At 39.1% G+C, this 19,715-nt stretch overlaps 1 protein-coding gene across 7 annotated transcripts in view; it reads left to right on the top strand.

Annotated features, from left to right (window-relative positions):
* The first annotated feature begins 2,879 nt into the window (after window positions 1-2,879).
* CACNA2D1 (calcium voltage-gated channel auxiliary subunit alpha2delta 1) overlaps window positions 2,880-19,715 on the top strand; it is a 501,522-nt gene continuing 484,686 nt past the window's right edge. For 5 of the 7 annotated variants that reach the window (XM_007178942.2, XM_007178943.2, XM_007178944.2 and 2 more), the window contains exon 1: window positions 2,881-3,458. In XM_007178942.2, coding sequence (XP_007179004.2) covers window positions 3,364-3,458 — 95 coding nt within the window. In that variant the 5' untranslated portion in view covers window positions 2,881-3,363. Of the gene's footprint in view, window positions 3,459-19,715 lie in introns of all 7 variants that reach the window. The other 2 variants (XM_057549676.1, XM_007178947.2) reach the window with 2 other exon arrangements.

The following is a 19,715-nucleotide window of genomic DNA, read 5'->3' on the forward strand; positions in this document are numbered from 1 at the left end:
GCTCTGCATGAGATCTTTAAACTTTATTAAAGAAATGATTAAATACAAACATCTGTATCTCTTAGCTAATCTTTACTTTATCAGAATATTTCCTCTTAAATGAATAGTAGATACTGATTTTTCACTTCTTGCTCACAGCCCATAATTCCAGCTTTGTCATCAATCTTTATGATTTATAAACATTTTATCTTTTTTTTTTTTTAAACCTTTCTTACAACACTTCTTAATTTTTATTTATTTATTTATTTTTGCTGTGTTGGGTCTTCGTTTCTGTGTGAGGGCTTTCTCTAGTTGCGGCAAGCGGGGGCCTCTCTTCATCGCGGTGCGTGGGCCTCTCACTATCGCAGCCTCTCCTGTTGTGGAGCACAGGCTCCAGACGCGCAGGCTCAGTAATTGTGGCTCACGGGCCCAGTTGCTCCGTGGCATGTGGGATCTTCCCAGACCAGGGCTCGAACCCGTGTCCCCTGCATTGGCAGGCAGAGTCTCAACCGCTGCGCCACCAGGGAAGCCCCAACATTTTATCTTGAATGGCAAATTTTGGTGACTTAATAAAATTTTATTAAAATTAATGGGATAGGATCTGATTTTCATGGAATTTTCCAAAATAACAGAACTGAACAGAAACAGTTCATTATGGAAGGCTATGGTTAATCCAATAGACACATAATGCTATGTTGTGAAAATGGTCTTGGTTTACCTTTCATACACAAGAAACAAAGCCACATTTTGAATATCCTCATTAAAAAGCTTTAGGTGGATAAAAACCAATTAAAGGAAAACTTCAAAACAGAGCATTAAGCAATGATTTAGGCTTATAGTTGACAACCAACCCTTTCAGAAAGAACTGTAGAAGCAATATCTTTCTTCAACAGCTTCAGATATTAGAGAACACAGTGCTTCATCAGAGTGATCGAAAGAAATTGCGATTTGGCTCAAAGGCCAACAAAGTTAATAATGAAGCCTGTCTTACCTTCTCTAGAACTTTATTACATTCTCTTATTCCTTAAGCTCTTTCTCTTAAACATATAAAATTGGAAATGGTGTACCTTAGTAGGAAGTCTGAAGTCATTATTGAAATAATTGACAGAATATAATATTTTTCTGCAGTGTGGCTATTATTATACCAACATATCATGTAGATAGTAATGGGCATCTAATTCTGCCATTCTTAATCCCCAGGCTGGGGAAGAAAATCTGCTTTTGAATCATTAAAAAAAAAAAAAAAAAGCTGGACTTGACTATTTAGTTCTCTAATTTTGGAGTGGAAAGCTACCTTCAGTTATTTAAAATATCCATCTGAGCTGGAGTTCTCAATCTCATTCCATCCCACTTCATCTCTCATATGCTAGCTCCTGCTGCCACACTCTATCTGCTTAGCATAAAACAAACTAACTCGAGTCACGGTGGGGTGCCTTTTGTGAGGCCACTCAGAGTAAGAAGAAAGAAACAGAGAGCAAGATAGAGATGTAGAGAATTTAAAGAAAACAAATAAGGCACACACACACAAAGAAGAGAGGTAAGGGGGAAGGAAACATCACTGGGTCAAGCATCATAAAATCGCATCACCTTTTAAAACGTTGCTAGTTAGTATTATCAGTCTTCCCTGTTTGGGGAGGTTGCCTTTAGAGAGATGGAAAATCAATTACGAATTAATAAGTGTCCTTCTGTTTTCATAAGCTCTCCTGAAACTAAAGAAAGGCTAATTAAAAATCTGACGGCCTCCCCATAATGACACCTTTTACGCATATGCAAGATGGTCTTTTTTTTTTTATCATCAGGAATGGTGTCAAAAGTGCTCTAATATACTACTACAAGGGGCTTAAGAATTTAAGATGTTCAAGGAAACCTTTCCACCCAGTACATCAGCGCCTTCCTGAAGGAGGCCTGTGTGGTCGGGAGAAGAGGCCTAACCCAGGACCCTTCTGTTTTTTCCTACGAGAAGGCCCGGGCACGCCTGCCACTGCTTCTCCTGCGGATGGAGGTGAAACTGGTCCGCAGACTGCTACTCTCTAGCTCTCTCTCCCTCTCTTAATTCCTCCTCCATATTTCAGGGGCATTTTGCAAATTGCCACCTGTTCCTGCTGCTTACCCTTTTCATGCCCTCACCGGGACAAAGTGAACTCGTCCTATAGCAACGTTGTCAAGGCAGGGCAGCCCACTGGCCAGACCAGGGCATTCGAGACTCTTTGGCGGTAGCTACAAAGCCTTTGTCACGGCACTATGCTCCCTGGGTGTAGAATTGGTCCCATCACCCCTGTCCTACCACACGGCAGGACTAGGAGGATTTTACAGCATCAGGTCCTTCTCTGACTGTCCTCAGCCCGGATCCCGAGGCTCTGTCTTGCCAGGTGAGCGGTACCTGGGCGTGGGGCCGCCGTCACAACTGGCACTCAGCCACGCCGGAGGCTCTAGCCGTTGGCACTCCAGGGCAAATAAACAGTGCCACCTGGTAGGGAGTCAAAAGTGGTGCTTTAAAATGCAAATACAAACCCCTCCTACATTTGTTGTCAAATCACTTCTCCATGGTTCCTAGGCAGGCGGTGGATTCTGCGTCTGGGAGAAGGGCCGGGGGAACGCTGCCTGCCTGGGTAAAAATAACCCCCAAAGCCACGAGCCAAGTGCTCGGCCGGAGCCTCTGCAGCCTGTGGATACCCGGCGGGCGGCTGGCGGTCCCCGGGGAGCCCCGCGGGGCCGGCTCCGCTCCCCCTCTGCGCGCCGGGCGGCTGGGGCAAGCCGGCGCCGACTTTGGGAGTTCCTTTCTCCCTTGTATGGAGGGCTGCTCCGGCCCGTCTCCGCCCGACTGCTCTGACGCCCAGCCCTCCCCCTGCCCACCCCCAGCCGCCTCCCTCCGACTTGCCCGGAGAAGCCAGACGGAGCCTTTCTCTCTCTCTCTCTCTCTCTGCCACAAGTCTCTCCGTCTGCCATTCCCCCATTCCTGCAGCCACCCCACCCCTCCCCAGTGCCGTCACCCCTTCTCCGCCCCCGCCTCCGCCCCCGCCTTCTCCACGGCAATCGCGGGAATAAATCAAGGAGGAAACCGAGAGGGAGCGAGAGCGCGAGCGCAGGCGGGCTTGCCCAGGTCTGTTTCCAAAGTCGCCCTTGATGGCGGCGGCGAGACAGCCGCGGCGCCGAGCAGCCGAAGCGCGCTAGTGGGTCCGCCCGCCGCCGCCCCTTCCCCCCGCGCCGGGCTTCGCCCCTGCAGCCCCCGGCGCGAGCCCGCGTCCCGGCCCCGGCCCTGGGCGCGCCAGCCCTCAGACGTCCGCGGTCTGGGCTGACCGTGCTCCTTCTCCTCCTCCCGCGGTTTCCAGCACCGGTCCTTCCCCAGGCTGGGAAGGGAGGCGAGATTGATCTTCGATCGCGAAGATGGCTGCTGGCTGCCTGCTGGCCTTGACTCTGACACTTTTCCAATCTTTGCTGATCAGCCCCTCGTCTGAGGAGCCGTTCCCTTCGGCCGTCACGTAAGTGACCGGGCAGGGCGGGGAGTGCGGGCCGAGGGGTGCCGCGGAAGCCCGGCGCGGGCTCCATTCCCGAGTTGAGGGGCTTCTCTGCCCGTGGGGGTGGGGAGTGAGCCCGACTTGGATCTGGAGAGGCCGAGCGGGAGGTGCGCGCTGCTCGCCGCCGGAATGCGCACGGAACCCGCGTCTCGGGAGCCTCGGCGGGGCCGGGCTGTCCTGGGAAACGTCCGCCGACGACTCGCGGCGCCTCAGCCCATCTCTAAAAGGATTCCTTGGACTTAAAAGAGTTTAGCTGTACTGTGGGAAAAGTTTCCAGCCAGATACCCGCTCTCATCAAACCCAGTCCTATAAAAAGTTGTGTTTGGGTTGGGTATTTTGCACATACGTAATTGCAGGCTGGCCAGGGTAGCGTGGACTTTTCCCGCACTTTCCCCGCACTTGGCCTCTGGGATGCTAATTGCTGTGGTATACAAACTCGTTTGAAGCCCAAATTACTGGGCGCGCTCGACAGCCTTCCTGATGACAGGAGTGCTCGCTTCACGCGGTAGAGGTGCTGTTCCCCCAGGGACTCGCAGGTACCGGGACCGTGCCACCCAACCTCCCTCACCCTCTATTTGAAACATTTAAGTGCCGACGGACACGCGGTTCCTGTTCTTAGAATGGATAGAACCTATTCTTTGGGGGAGGGACTGTTTCCAGAGTCTCCTGCAATTTTCTCTTATTTTTACCATTTCTAAAATAGCTTAAAAAAACCTCGCTGCTGTTCTGGAAATAGAGTGTTTGAAGGTAGCTGTATAGTCACAGGGCAGGAAGGGAATGAAAAATAATAATTCTCTTTTAGGCTGGAAAAAAGACAAAGTCAGTGGCACATAAAAATATACACATATTTTTAAATGCGCGGAATAGCCTATCAGGTCTGGGAAAGCATTTTTTTTTTTTTTGGTTCTTGAAGCTACTTTAAAGCTTCTAAGAGTAGGCAATCGTAAGTGGATGAGTCACTTTAATGAATTTTACATAACAAAAACAAAGCCCAAGGTAGCCTTCCCGGTATTTTTGCTATTGGGAATTATTTGCTGTCCTTTGTTGGCTGAGTGCTGAATACCGGAGTTTGTGGTGGATACTAACCGTGAATCTTTACCAGTTGAAATCCTGCAGCTATTATTTAAGGTTCAGCTTAAAGTATTTATTACATTAGGTGTCAGTGCAAGAATCCGAAGGATGCACATTCTAACCCGGCGAAGGGGTGTGTCTAATATTTTTGTCATTGATTTACAGTCATGTACCTTTTTAGATAATCTTCCATAAAAATGATTGCAGATCCTTTTTGTTATGAAGCACAAGGGTAAATGCCATCTGTAGATCTTCCTGTAATTGGCAGGATGTTCCAAGCGGATATTTTGAAACATGAAAAGAGTAAGAATTACACTGAAGATGCTTCAAAATTATTCACTCTTATTAAGAAATTACACTTCTATATATTTGTTTCTTTAGTCTCTTTGTAGCTTGGCCTGTAAAGCTAGAACTCAAGCGAGTCGCTTGCATTTTGTGTCAAAGAAGTGGTGCTTTAAAGCAGTCAATGTGTTCAGTTTACACATTTTTAAAGTGTTATTTTTAACTGACAATTTATCAATATTTCTCTCATTTGGACGGAATGCTTCATCACACCATTAGGAAAAACTATGATTTTTTAAGATACTACAAAATACAACCTTTTATTCCTGAACAGACCATGCTAAAATATTAATAAAAGAATCCTTGTTGTAAGAAGGACATCTGTAATAAATGTTTTCCTAACATTAAAATAGCTCAATTTTCATGGTCAGAAATTCACTAAAGACAAGAAAGAAAATAAATAGTGGGCAAAAATAGGACTTAGGAAGCCACAGTTTCTTTTCTTTGAAAGGCTTTGAAATTTATTTTTTAACAATGAAAATTTAAGATATTTTCAAATAATATGACACACTAATTATTTTGTAAAAAAGAGCTTAATAAAAGATTTTGTAGAGCTAAGTCAGTCTCTTTTAGGAAATATTGGCAATGTTTTTGTAAGGCTTCTGCATCTTCATTTTTTTGAAAAGTTGGTAACCTTCTGAGGAAAGGAGAAATGAGAGTTGGCATTTATACTTCATGTTGTATTTCTGAGTAAACTTTATGAAATTAAAAAAAAATACAGCATTAATTTTATTAAGATGTGGTGCTGTTTACTTTTCTTGCAAGAAAAGAGTTGATACAGAGAATTTATCAGGATAAATCTCAAATCTTTGGGAAAAATTCCAAGTTCATTAAAAACTCAGTACAAAGATTATAGTGTCACTAAAAGCAAATTATTGTGCTTCTATATATACATTTCTCTGGAAATCATTAGTAAATTCTTTTGGTTTTTTGATCATTTTATTTTTCCCAGGAAAAGTAATGTAAGAAGTTTTTATCATCAGAAGAGGAAGAATATGCCACCAACACAGTATAAAATTTATTATGCACTCATGGGAGTGGGACCTGAATTAGAATTAGTAATACAAAGGTTTTTGTTTTTGTTTTTTTAGTATGTTTACAATAATATTAAGGGCTTAAGCATTATTATAATAAAACATAATTACCTTTCTAAATATTTTCTTTAATTTTCTCTGGTTTAACATACATTCTCATGTAGCATATTCTGAATTAAAATAGTAGTTAAACTGTTCTAAGAGGTAACATTAAAAAAACTGGGGTTTTTTTTCCAAAGGAAGGAATTTTGATACAATTCTTTTGCTAGGTTAGGTTTTTCTTTTGGCAATGATTGTTTCAATAAGGTGTGAAACATAAGTATGCCATCTGGTAGCAGACACCTAGTGCATATTGGTTTGTATATGAGTGGAAAGTACATCATTTTCATGTTATAGTATGCACATGTTATATTGATAGTTTAAAATGTCGTTTTCTAAAGGGAATTCTCCCTTGCTTTAGAAATAATTTCTTGGCACATATGTGAAAACACTTCTATTTTAAAACTCAGGATAATAAGTATGGTAGCCAGTATTGTAATGTTAATTTAAATCTGTCACTCCTAATTTTAGAATCTATTTACAAATCCAGTTTTTTAAAAAAAGCACATAGTTATAACTACTATTCATGTTAAACTTTTATCTCAGTCATATCAAAATGCCAATCAGTCCAGAATAATTGGCTGGGAGCCCTTTGGTATATGGGAATTTTAATATATTTAAACTATATAATAGGATAAATATATTAGTAAGAATTACTGGTATCTACAGGAAATAAGCATAAATCTCATAAAAGAATAGTACTTTGGAGTTTGACTGCTTAGGATATAAATATTTTTCTATTATTAGACAAATTTACATATAAAGTCTACAGAAAATAAATTCTCTATGTCATAACTTTGGAATGGATATCTTTTTCATTTGTTAGAAGTGACATAATTATTCTCATTTGGGCTTAGCAATTTCTATTCACATACAACATAGAGAAGGAAATGTGCCTTATGATAAATTATGAGATACAGTATTATATGTGAAATAAAACCTAAAAACAGTGAACATTAATAAATCCTTTTCTTAGATCTTTGATTAGTTTTCATCAGCTTAACTACATGACAACATTTATTATTCCACAGGTATACATTTAAAATATGCAACAGTAGATATATTTTTCTAGACAAGTAATAACATGATATTAAATTTAGTAATGTTTATACATGGTTATATGGGTAGCTGTTTGGATAGGCATTTTGCATGAGCATTAGGCAGACTGAAATGGATATAGTCTAAAAAAACATTTTTGGGAAGGTACAAGAATCTAAGCTTATTATGGTCTATAAAAGGAAATAAAATGTGCCTTTTTTATTTTCCTATGGCTTTCACCAATTTAATTTTAATAAATACATATAAAATCAGATTCTATCGCAAGTTTTTCATTTTGAAAATAGGTAAAAACTTTACCACTCTGTTTCTTCATAGAGACCTTGCTTTGTAGATGCCTTTCCAATACTTCTCCAACATTGATAAAAATAACATCATAAAATGCTCTTCCTTCTAGGGCTTACACACGGTGACGTTTTGCAGAAACATAAATAACACGTGGAAATTATGTATTCAAATTTACTGTTTACATTTAGAAGTATATAGTCATAAGAAATGACAATGCATTTAGGAATTTAAAAAATAATACCAAAAACCGTGCCCATAACAAACTGTATTATTTAAATTAATGTGTTCTCTGGAGTATTTCTATATTCAACACATGCACAGAAATTTCTGTTCTTTTTATTTTTCAATACAGATGCAAATATTCAAGAAAATAATCTGTTCTTCTGAATTCACATCTTGTACCTAATATGTGTCGTCAAACTACTTATAACCTAAAAAGTGGGGATTTAAATGGTTAAAGTGAAATATTTTAGGCATATTGTCCAGTTTGTTGATTTCTTTCAGTGTCTTCCATGTGTGGACATAATCAACTCTGTTATGAGCATACTTAGATGGAAGTTTGGAAAAAAAAAATCAGAATTTGTTTCAGTATTTCTGAAGAGTAACATTTTATTGTTATTAAAGTGACAGCCTTCCATCATTTGTAATAAAAGAGATGTCTATCCCAGTATTTCAAAAAGTATGTAAGCTGCTTACCATGGGGAGTGACCTCTGTTGTATTACATCTATTACACACTTACCTAAGGCATATGGTATGTATCAGGCGCTGTGTCACACTGTGTGAGCCAGTCTTTCTTTTCCTGGACTATTTATGCATAGTACCACAACTGTTCCCTAAGCTTTCATATGGTTGCTTTCCAATAAACTTGGAACTGCACCGAGATAGTCAACCACGTAGCTTACACATGGTTCGTGTTTTCTTCTGTATGCACAAAACCTGGAAATTATTGTGTCATATTGTTTACAGAGTTTAAGGAAAAAAAGTGATTGACTTCAGTGTTAATTGAGATGAAAGTGATAGTACTTTGTGAAAATATAGTACTTACCACCTTTTCCTTGAGGGTCCAGAATATGTTAACATTGCATCATTATATAATTTGTCTAATTTAACTTACTGTAGTACTCTATTTAATAGATAATATTTTATGTGTCTATCTATATCTTTCTATATATATAAGTGTACACACACGTATTTATTTTTAAACTTCTTCAGGTGTTTTGCTAGGGTAGAAGAACCTGAGTAAGGTAAGGTTATTAACAAAGATGCATGCTGAAAGCTCTCTGCCAATCCACAACTGTTTATGGGGAGTAAATCTCATTCAGAATATTTTTATAACACCAGCATTTAAGAATAATTTTTTTCAAGAGAATCAGATGAACTATTGAAAATGTTCAGGTCCTGTTGGACAAGTTATTAACATAATTGATGAGTAACAACAGAAACGTGGTTCTAAAGATAGGCTTGCAGTCTGTTAAGCAAAACAAATATGAGGAAGGGACTATTGCACTTGAAGTGTTGGGCTCTTATTAAAAGGTCCTTGCATACTAAGCAATTTTATTTCTGCTATTTAGATATGGGATACTTTGAAATTTTTAAGAATTAAACATTTGACGCACCATGTTTTAGGATTCAAGGATAAACGTGCACAGGTTTTAAAATTTTGTTTGTAAAACCTAAACTTTTAGGTTTTTCTTTCTTATAGGCTTTATCTAATTTGTGGTAATTCAATTCCATTGCTCCTTTAAAATTTACCATTTATATAGATTCTAACAAGATTATAAACAAGGAAAAGATTGACATTGTGGCCTCAACAAACTGGCACACTTTTATAGTTAATTTCAATAATACAGAATCAGGCTGTTACATATGAAGCAATATTTAAAGTTCTCTTTGAATATGAATGTGGGATATTTCTGGCTAAATGTTATTTTAACATTTGCTTCTGCTGGTTTTTTTTTTTTTTTTTTTTAACCATATGCTTATGCTGGATTAAAAAAATTCGGATACATTTTAAATTCTATATCATAAATGGAAGAACAACTTAAACTAGAAATGATGAAATAATGGTGTTGCCCATTTAAAATGATTCAGATTTGGGGATAATCCTACTGTTTATCTGAAGTTCTTTTCCTTGAGTAATTAAAAATTTATTACAGTAGTCTCCTGGCAAATTTTGAAAAATAATTCCTGAATTCTTTCATTCAAATAATTAATTACTAATTCTTCTCTTTCTCTTTCTTACACACACACACACACACACACACACACACACACACACACACACAATTACTATTCGTCATAGTTTATTATTATTTGTACATAACATCACGTCAAATGGAGAAAAAGTTTTGGTTTGTTTTCCATCAGGTTACCTGTGCCAGACCTCAATTTTGGGTCCTTTGCACTTGAATCTTCACTCACTGTTTCGGGGACCTCTTACTACTAGATTTTTCTCTCTATAGGGAAATTGTTGAGGGATTTTGATGCATAGATAAATCTGTAATACGTTATCAACACTTTCACCAAAATTGTCAAACGGCCTAGACTGTTGTTCCTTTGACATTTGCCCACATACTGTGGGGATAATTGGGGAAAGAGTGAAGTGAGCTGTTGAGATTGTCCTCTGTCAGGCTATATAAAGGGATGGTTAGACATTAATGATGTTTCATTTTGAGGGTCAGAGGAGGAATGGCTCAGTAAAATAAATGAGCTTATGCACACTGGGAAAATCTGTTTTAAAAAAATAATCAAGAGGTGTTGTGGCGGTGGGACTTCCCTGGTGGCGCAGTGGTTAAGAATCCACCTGGCAGTGCAGGGGACACGGGTTCGAGCCCTGGTCCGGGAAGATCCCACATGTCGCGGAGCAGCTAAGCCCATGCGCCACATCTACTGAGCCCGCGCTCTAGAGCCCACATGCCACAACTACTGAAGCCCACGCACCTAGATCCTGAGCTCTCCAACAAGAGAAGACACCGCAATGACAAGCCTGCACACCGCAACAAAGACCCAACGTAGGCAAAAATAAACAAATAAATAAATAAATTTATTAAAAAAAAAAAAAAGAGGCGTTATGGTGGAGATGCTGTGAGGAATGATGCGTGTGTCAGTGGAGCAAAGGAGCCCTCAGATTTGCGAGGTGCAAAGTTACATTAAAGATGCTAAAGGTTGGCAGTTAGTTATTTTATTTTATTTTGTTTTGTTTTGCTTTATTTTATTTTCTTCTTTTTTCCCATTTTCCATGTGAGCTCGGTTATCCTGGAAATGCTGTTTACTGCACATAATTGTTTTTAGAGACCTAAATATTCATATATGGAAATTCACCTTAGAAACCAAAGACAGTAAAATTGTCTAGAGCTCAAAAAATAGAAGCAATTAAGCATTCTTATTTTTTATATAACTCTGGGAAAATGGTTCATTGGATAAGAAATATTAGTATAACACTTTATTAAAACCTTAAATGCTAATAATCAAGAAAGAAATTCCATTAGTAAATTCCATCCCTTAGATTATAAGAAATGAAATAGCTTGCAGGTTCTAGGCTTCTAGGTAGTACACTGAAGACTATTTAGACCTCTAAGTACATAGTACCTCTTTTTAAAAATAGTTTTGATTTATGCTGTCTCTTTTAATGTCTCCTGTTTCAAAGATTTTTAGCATCAAATGTAATTTAATTCAATGATTAATGCAATTATTATTATTCAGAGCAAATTATGTAGTGCACTGAACTACATGCTGAGAATCCACATTGAGGAAGAGAGTCCCCAAGGAAGACATTCCCAACTCCAGGCTGATTGTGAAGCAGTGGAATCTGGCAATGCATGATGGAGGAAAAGCACATAACGTGGTGAAGAAATACGCCTGGGCTGTTTCATGTCAGGCATAGAACTCCTGGGTGGGAAGAGATGTTGGTGGGACTGAACCGTGAGTCTGAGTCTAGGTTATACAATTTTTGCATCAGAGCTCTCTTCCTACCTGACCCAAAGGGGAGTCGGGCATTGTTCACAACACATGGACATTTGTGGTAGCCCAGCTCTGGGTACTCAAATTTGGCTCTCATCCTAAGACTTTTATTTAATTAAAAATGAAATTAATAGGTTTTGAATCATAGTATGTAGAAAATGGATTAAAGAGACAATATTCTAAGCAGGGACAATGGGAGCAGTTAGTAGACTCTTGCAGCATCCCAGAGTGAGAGATGCCCAAGGTCTAAAGAGAATAGTGGCAATGGGAAGGCAAAGCAGGGATGAAACATATTGTAGAGGTAAATATTCAGGTGCTATTGGTTATGGGATTGGGGGAATCAGGAAGAGAGAAGTGTTGGAGATGGCTCCAGGCTCTTTAACAGGTAGATCATGTTATACTGAACTTCCTAGACTAGACACAGAGGAGGAATAGCAAGTTGGTGGTGGGGTGAAAGTAACATGCTCACTGTTGGACATTTTGAGTTTGTGGTGTCTCTATAGATGACTATTAGGCCATTGGAAATACATATCTGAAGCAGATTTGGAGGCGAATTGAGTAACTTTGAAGCCAGAAAATGGGTCCATTCATTCATTTAGCAAATATCTATTTAGTATCTATTATGATAGGCACTGTGAGTTTCAAAAGAAGAGTCTTGATCCTTCATATTGCAGAGAGGTCGGATAAGATGAGCCCTTTAAGGAAATCACCAGGTCGTTGCTGATGTGACAGCAGTTTCAGTAGAATGTTTTGGATGCAAGCATGGTTTCCTTGCCTTGAAGAGTTGGTAGCAGGTGAGAATATGAAGGCAGCAAGTGCAGATTGTTCTTTAAAGGAACTTGACAATGTGAGGAAAGGGAGAGCGTGGCAAGTTCAGAGGCAGATAGTGTAAGGGATTTGGCGTTCTTTTGTTTTGCTTAGAGAATAGGAGTTTTAATAGGCCATTTGGGATCTCAGATAGTAGAAAACCATAGGACTATCTTGAACCAAAAAGGGAAATATTTTTCAGTGGTAGTTGGAGCTGGATGATCAGTCATGGGAGTTAAGGTGAAGGATGTACCAACACCTGCAGAAAGGGGTGGAGCTTTTATTAGGATCGTCTCTTGCTCTAGCCTCTGGTTTTCTTTGTTTGACTCCTTATTCTTCTCTGTCCTTGCAAATTGACTTTATCTGCTTCCTGACGCTCATGTTGTTGAACGCCTGTGAAGGTTTACATTTTCCCTATTGAAGCTTTCAAACAGTTTGAGACTAGAATCCTAGTCCAAAACATAGCCTGCTAAAGAAAGATATGTTGGTAATCTGAATATGGACCAGATGACCATCTGTAGCTCATTCATTTGAGACCAGGAGATGGGATTTGGAAAAAGGATTTTGGTTGCCTAAGCTTGGGTCACTTCTCATACCCTGGTCCAATCTCATTAAGAGGTATTGCACTGCAACAGGCCAGTTGCTAGTACCATGGATAGAGGAAGAAGCAATTCTTAGAAAAAGGTTCCTGGGGGGCGGGGGAGGTTGTAGAGGCAACTAAATAAGTGTTACCAGAGGGGAGATTTGAGCATATCAGAGAGAGAAGACCAAATGGCAGAGAGATGAAAGGGATGAGAGAGGCCACGATTGATGGGTGAACGTTCTGACCGAGGCAGCTGAAGAAGGGATCAAGACGAAAAACACGGTCTTACAAAGTAACTTTTGAAATATGAAACAGCCTTGAGAATTAAAGCAGATGGTTGGAATATAGGATAGATACACTTTTAATTTACTGGAGATGTTTTTGGAGGAATGTTCCAAATTATATATTCCATGCTCAAGAAGGAATGACATGATTCAGAAATGTAATAAATGCACATTAGTAACGTTCACATTTTGAGATGTACAGACCAAGATTTTTCTTTATTTGGTAGTAAGTAACAAGGCTCTAGTACATCACTATATTTCCTTTGGACACAGCAACGTTTGGTTCTCTTTTGTCTTTATTTCTCTTTTCTTTCTTTTTTTAAAATAGACATTGTCATCTTGAAGACCCATGGAGTTTTGCAAAATGTCATTAGATTTAATAAGTGTATGTGCTTATGATAGATGTTACAGGAATATCAAGCAAAAGAAAACAAAAAAAGAACAAATAGTTCTTGATTTTGGCAATTTAGCCTTATTCACTTATTAAGTTTTTGGCAGATAGGGGTGGCTTATGGCCCTACTTTGTCCGTGCTTCTCCCCCACCCCCACCTGCCCAAACCCCATGTCCGTTCTTTAGCAGAGGGCAGAAATTGAATTGAAACAGATCCTTGTAAAAAAAAACCCAAACAATATAATGAATTTAATAAGACAACAAACCACTGACAAATATTCCTGCAAAGCATGTCCCTGGTCAACCCTTACAGAGGCATCTCAGGTCTCCTGAAGGTCTGAAAATCACTGGCAGCTGCCATCACAGCAGTTCCCTGAGTTTCCAAGATGACTGAATGAACGGTTAGGATTGCAAATGCCGTGGATCTAAGAATCAGTCTTGATCTCATTGGTCCCAGTGCAGTGTGGAAAAACCACCCTTGTGGTCTGTAACAAGAGATGAGGAGAGTTAGGGCGGATATTTATTTCCATTTTGTGACTGCTCTTTTTTCTCTTCCATAGTTATTCACAGTTTGCTTGAGCTAATTTTGATGTCTCTACCCACAGAAAGTCTGGACACTAATAATTACAGCTATCTTTCAATGATTGTTATATTGCTTTCTAACATATTTGAGCTCCTGAATGTGAGGCACTGTGAATTAATACTCTGCATGTTTTTTTAATCCATCCAACCTTTAAGTCAGTCCCTTAAGATAAGTATTATCCCTGATTTATAGATGAGGAAGGTTAAGTTTTGAGTATGAAGGACTTTTCTGAGTTTTTTTAGGAAAAAAATTTGACCCCAAGCAGGTTGATTCTAGAGTCCTACACTTAGCTGCTGTACTTTGCTGCCCTTACATGGCAGGAGCCTGGATTTCTTTGCACCCATTATCTTACCTGTTCCAGTTGTGGCTGGCTGCATATTCTAGCAATGAGGCCAAGAGGGTAAAGGAGTCAGTGTACAGTAGAGCAGAATTAACACTAAGTCCAACTTCTCCATCTGCAGAACAAGGGTAATATTAACCTAATCCTGAATCACAGTATTATATCATGGGGATCAAGTGAGAGGATGCATGGGGAATCTTGAAGGACTGTTTAATGGCCAGGCTTTATTATTTGTACCACGTGAGATTTCTCTGCCTTCAAGGGATCATGAATTGATGACTAAGGGTTAGTGAGCTAGATTATTGTGCTAACATATCATTTGGTCTGTTGTTTTCATTCAGAAAAACCTGAAATGAATGGGAAAAGGGATGCTTAGCAGGCCTTAAAAATGTTTCTTCTTAAAAAGTTGTGTAGCCTTTAATCATAAAGAGGAAATGAAAAGAGATGCAGTGGACTAGAGTGAGTGAAGTGTTCTGTCTCTAGGTTCAGGACACAACCTGTATCTTAAAAGGGACCACGAAGAAAACAGGACCACAAAGGATTTGATGTGCTTCGTCTTGACATTTCAGCCAGCCCCTGTTGTATGAGATCTGTGCCACAGGAGATTGAGTCTATTTTTAAAAGTCACAACTTTGCCACTGATAACCTCTCATTGTCAAAGATGGAAGTTTTCAGCTTCAAGACAGAACATTTGCAAGTGAATAAAGCAATCTATCCATGATGTTTATAGAAATGATTTCAGACAACCCTGCAAATTGAGCGAGCACAGAATAGTAAAATTGAGACCAGTTGCATTTTTAGTAATGAACACAGAAGTCAGAAAAAAAATCTGCCAAGAGCATACTGAAAAAGGCCAATTTTCGTTTGACTCATCCACTTGATGATTAGTTACACTCACTGAACCCCACTCCTTCACTTTATAATATAAATGGAGTTTAGCCTTTCACAAACACTGTTCTCTTATTGGTAGAAATAAAACAGTTAAATGAAATTTCTGCTGCACATTTTTAATTGATTCGTGGAGGGAAGAGATGTTTTAGATGAAACTTTACATTAATACCAATGACTAATGAGTACAACTTGATGGTAACCATTGAAGCAGCAAGTTTTCAAGTGCCAGGAACCTGCCTTTTTATGGCAGTCATTTTGACATTTGCCACGGAAAGGAATGTAAAATTCTTATGACGTCTGTCACTTTAAAAATACCAACTCTTCTTTGCCATAACATTACATTAGAATTGACTTAAATTTGCATCTGTGAAAATGTTAGGAGAGACAAACAAATGGGCCATGTGAAGCCTCAGGAGGATGGGCACAATGGGGTGTGTGCAGATTGCTCTAAATTAAACATGTAGAATGCTTGGTTGTCTCTCAAAACACCTGATTTTTCCTGTCGATATAAATGTAGAAAATCGAATTAATTTTCATGAGGTGAAATTGTATTGTGCATGTGTAGCTCAGTTCCCAGGGGGTTTGATACATGGTGTTAAGGTCGGCTGGTGAGTAATTGTTTAAAATTTATATTAATACCCGATGGTGATAAATAAACATAGGGGAATGGCAACTCATCACAGTGCAAACCATGCCTGATAATTAGATGAGGTCATTCATCTCCTTAAATTATCAGAGGTGACACAACCTGTCTGTGTGGTGTCTAAACGCCAGCTGAGTCCCTGGGTGTAAATGACCGTGACAGAGGGGCAGTTTGAGGGTTGCAAGCTTTGGATTTGGTCCTACCCCTTCTGTTGTTTTCCATAAGTGAAGTAGATTTGCCCCTGAGAGTCTGCTTTTATAATAGACACAGGGATCTAAAACCTGAGTTCAATAGGCTGCTCAGTATCTGTTTTTCAATTTCATTTTTATGTTTCTGTACCCCCACCTTAATTACAAGCAAACACATTATTTATATATATATATATAACTGTATAACTATAACTAAATATATGTGTGTGTATATATATATACACATATACACACGCACGTAATGTATGAATATTAGATGTTGGTTCCATGCTGAGTGTCAGTGAAGCTGCGTTCCTGTAGGTGACTATCGAGTACTTCTAAATTCTAAAAAGTGACCATTTATGGTGTGGTTGCAGCCTTTCCAAGTTTCGTCATCTGAACCACAGAACACAGATAATGGTTTGAGTTACGATTTTTTCAGTTCTCTGAAAAACGGTTCATGGCTAGTGCCATTCTAGAGGCATAGAGGAGAACTTAATAATGGATGGTTTTGAACATTAGGGCTTAATTCCCTCTTGGAATTTGCCTGGTTGGTTAATAATGTGGGTTCCAAGCTCAGTTCTATCATTTGTTAGCTGGGTAACTTGAACAAGTTAATTCTTTCATTGCTAAAACTTCATCAGGTTGTTGTGAGAATTAAGAATGTTAATTCATACGAAGCACGGCACATAGAAAGTACTGGATAAATATAATTTGATTAGAAGCAGGAGAATTTGGTGGAGTCAGGTGACTTGAGTTCCGGTTTGCCTCCACCACTAACTAGGTGTGGGACCTACCTAGGTAACATCTTGTGAGGAACAATTCCTGGCTTTAGCACCTTCTATAATTGCTCACTGCCCAACCGTTTCCTAACAACTAGGTCTTAGTTGTCACGTGTCTGTTGAGCATAAAGGAGATGTTTCTTGGTACCCGAGTACTCCACTGCCTTTGAGGATGCCACTGAAAAGGTCCCACCCCCAGCCCTCACATTTTAGTTTTCTCTCTCACAATCTTTCTGAAAGCCAAAGTGCTGAAGTTTGATGTTTTCCTCCCTTTTTAATACTCTGTGCTCTCCCCAGTTGTACTCAAGCATGGTATGGTACCAGACTCCTTTCTTTGTCTGTTTGAAGGGCCCGTTAAGAAATATATAAGGAAGTCATTGACCTTGCATTCTTGTGTGCAGAGAAATAATGTTAGTGGCCTATTGTCATGTGAGATCTTGATTCTGTGAAATAGGCCCTAGATGTTCTCATTTGACAGTATATTTCTAGTACTTGTTGCAAACTGTCTGCAAATGGTAACTTTAAAATATCGGCAATAATAGTGATACTTGTGTAACATAGAATGGTGCTTTCTTTTTCTTTTAAGATGAGCAAAAAACACACAATCCTATCTTACCCAAGGAATAAATGAATATTATGAAGTGTTTTTAGAAGAGTATAAATCAATTATATTGTACCGTTTAAAATACTTTTTCAAGGAGAATTAATATTAGGGCTCATTATGCGTCTTAAAGTTTGGAAGAGGTGTGTGTGCAGAATCACACTAAGTATGACCTTTCCTTCTGCCCAGTTAATTAGCTTTCCTCCTAGTAAGGAAATTCCTAAATGAGAGAAGTTAGAGAAACAGCTAAATCCTTAAGATTTATGCAAAAACGATGTGAATCAGACTAAACGAAAGAGATTGAAGACTGACCGTGACCACTGGTTTAAAGTACAGTGAATGAAACAAATCAGACAGAATCTTCATAAATGCATCTTATATGAAGACTGAGAGAGAAAATGAATTCAGTAATCTAGACTCACTTATTTATTTTAGTTTGGTGTTTTCTACACTGTGTAATGTATTGCCACAAACTCAATTGTTTCAAACAATGGACATTTCTTTTCTCACAGTTTCCACGGTGACGAGTCCAGCCAGGGCTTCGCAGGTTCCTTTCCTCAAAGTCTCATAAGGTTGCAGTGAGGTGTTGACTGGCCTGTGTTCCTTTCCAGGGCTACTTTTCTGCTCCTCTTTCAAGCTTTGGTGATTGTGGACACTTATTTGTGGTTGTAGGACTACCTCCCCTTCCTTTCCTGTTTATTCTCGGCTCCTAAAGGCCGCTCACTTCCTTCCCACATGGCCCTCTCAAAGGTCTTCTCACAACATGGCAGTTTACTCTTTCAAGGCCAGCAGGAAGATCTCTCTTTTCAGAAGGGGGGCCCAGTCCCTCTTTTAAGGACCTTCAATTAGTTAAGTTAGACCATCTGTGATAATCTTTCTTTTAACTCAGAATCAAGTGATTTGGGATCTTACTTACATCTACAGAATCCCTTCACCTTAGTCGTATAACATAACAGTCATGGGAGTGACAACTCTTCCTGACCCCAGGTCCCACCCCCACTCCAGTAGAGTAGATGATGCATGGGCGCCATCTTAGAATTCTTCCTCCCTTGGGTTTTATTATTAGACACCCATCATAAAGACACCAAAAACTAGAAAATGGGAATACTCACTCCTTTTGACTTTAGATGTTCACAAACTTTGGAGATCCTTGGAAGCAGTCAGATGACTCACCCTTTTTGCCGCAGGCAAACTGTGGTTTGCCACATGGGTGCTGATCCAGCCTGTCAGGAGTCAGGAAAGTCAGTCCCAAAAGTTCATTAACTACTTATTACTAGTGTTGTCATAATTAGTTAGCTGAACGTTCCCCCCTCTACAAAGAAAAGAATTCTCTGTAGTATGGTTTAAGCCAGTTTACACAATTATTGTTAATAAATATGTAGAAAAATTGTAAGATAGCTCTTTTGAAATGTAAAGGATTAAGTTAACTCTAAATTAAGGTATATACTTCGTGAAATCTTGGGTCTCTCCTTAAATTGTGTGCATTTCCCTGCCTGTATAAACTAGTGATTCTGTAAAATCCTAACCAGCATCTATTTTTGCTTATATGTATCTTTATGGACTGGTCATGTTCTCTAGCTAATGCCTCAGTTATAAAGTATTAATGCAGGAATGTTCATATGTAACTGAAAACATCCATATGTGATTTCTCCTCTTCACTGACTGGATTTTGGTGAATAGTTATGATATGACTTCTGCTTTTCAAAGCAGATGCTTTGAAAGATGCTTCTTCACAATACCTAAGTACTGGGTACTCAGTAAGTTTACCTAAAAAAAGGCCCCTCTTTTCTTGCATACAGATGCTCCCTTGCTCTGCACTATGCATACCTAGTCTTTTCATTTTGGAAGTACAGCTGATTGTCTGATTTGTTCAGGATTTATCTTGTTATACCTCTAGCACTAATTAATTTGCTAACACCAGGGGATTCTGGCCAGAGTAATTGTCTATCTAATTCAGTGCTTTTCACACTAACTGTCCTAAAGGAACAGAGTTTATTTTTTGTAAATTTCATATTCATTGCAAATGTATATTTTTGTAGAATACTACAATGAAAGTCAGTTAGTAGAAAAATGAAATTTAAAAAGATATGAACCTTTGTTTTTAAATAATTAGATTCAGTAGTCATAACATTACTTCTTCAAACTGTTTTAATGTGTCTAAACACCCTCTATTTCTGTGCTTTCCTTGAGCTAGATTTGCAGAGCATAATCTGAGTATCTCTAGTTTAATTGATTTGGCTGTTTAAGGTAACTAAATGACTGTTTTCAGTTTAAAGT

This window comes from Balaenoptera acutorostrata, chromosome 7 (assembly GCF_949987535.1).
Source record: "Balaenoptera acutorostrata chromosome 7, mBalAcu1.1, whole genome shotgun sequence".
NCBI lineage: Eukaryota > Metazoa > Chordata > Mammalia > Artiodactyla > Balaenopteridae > Balaenoptera > Balaenoptera acutorostrata.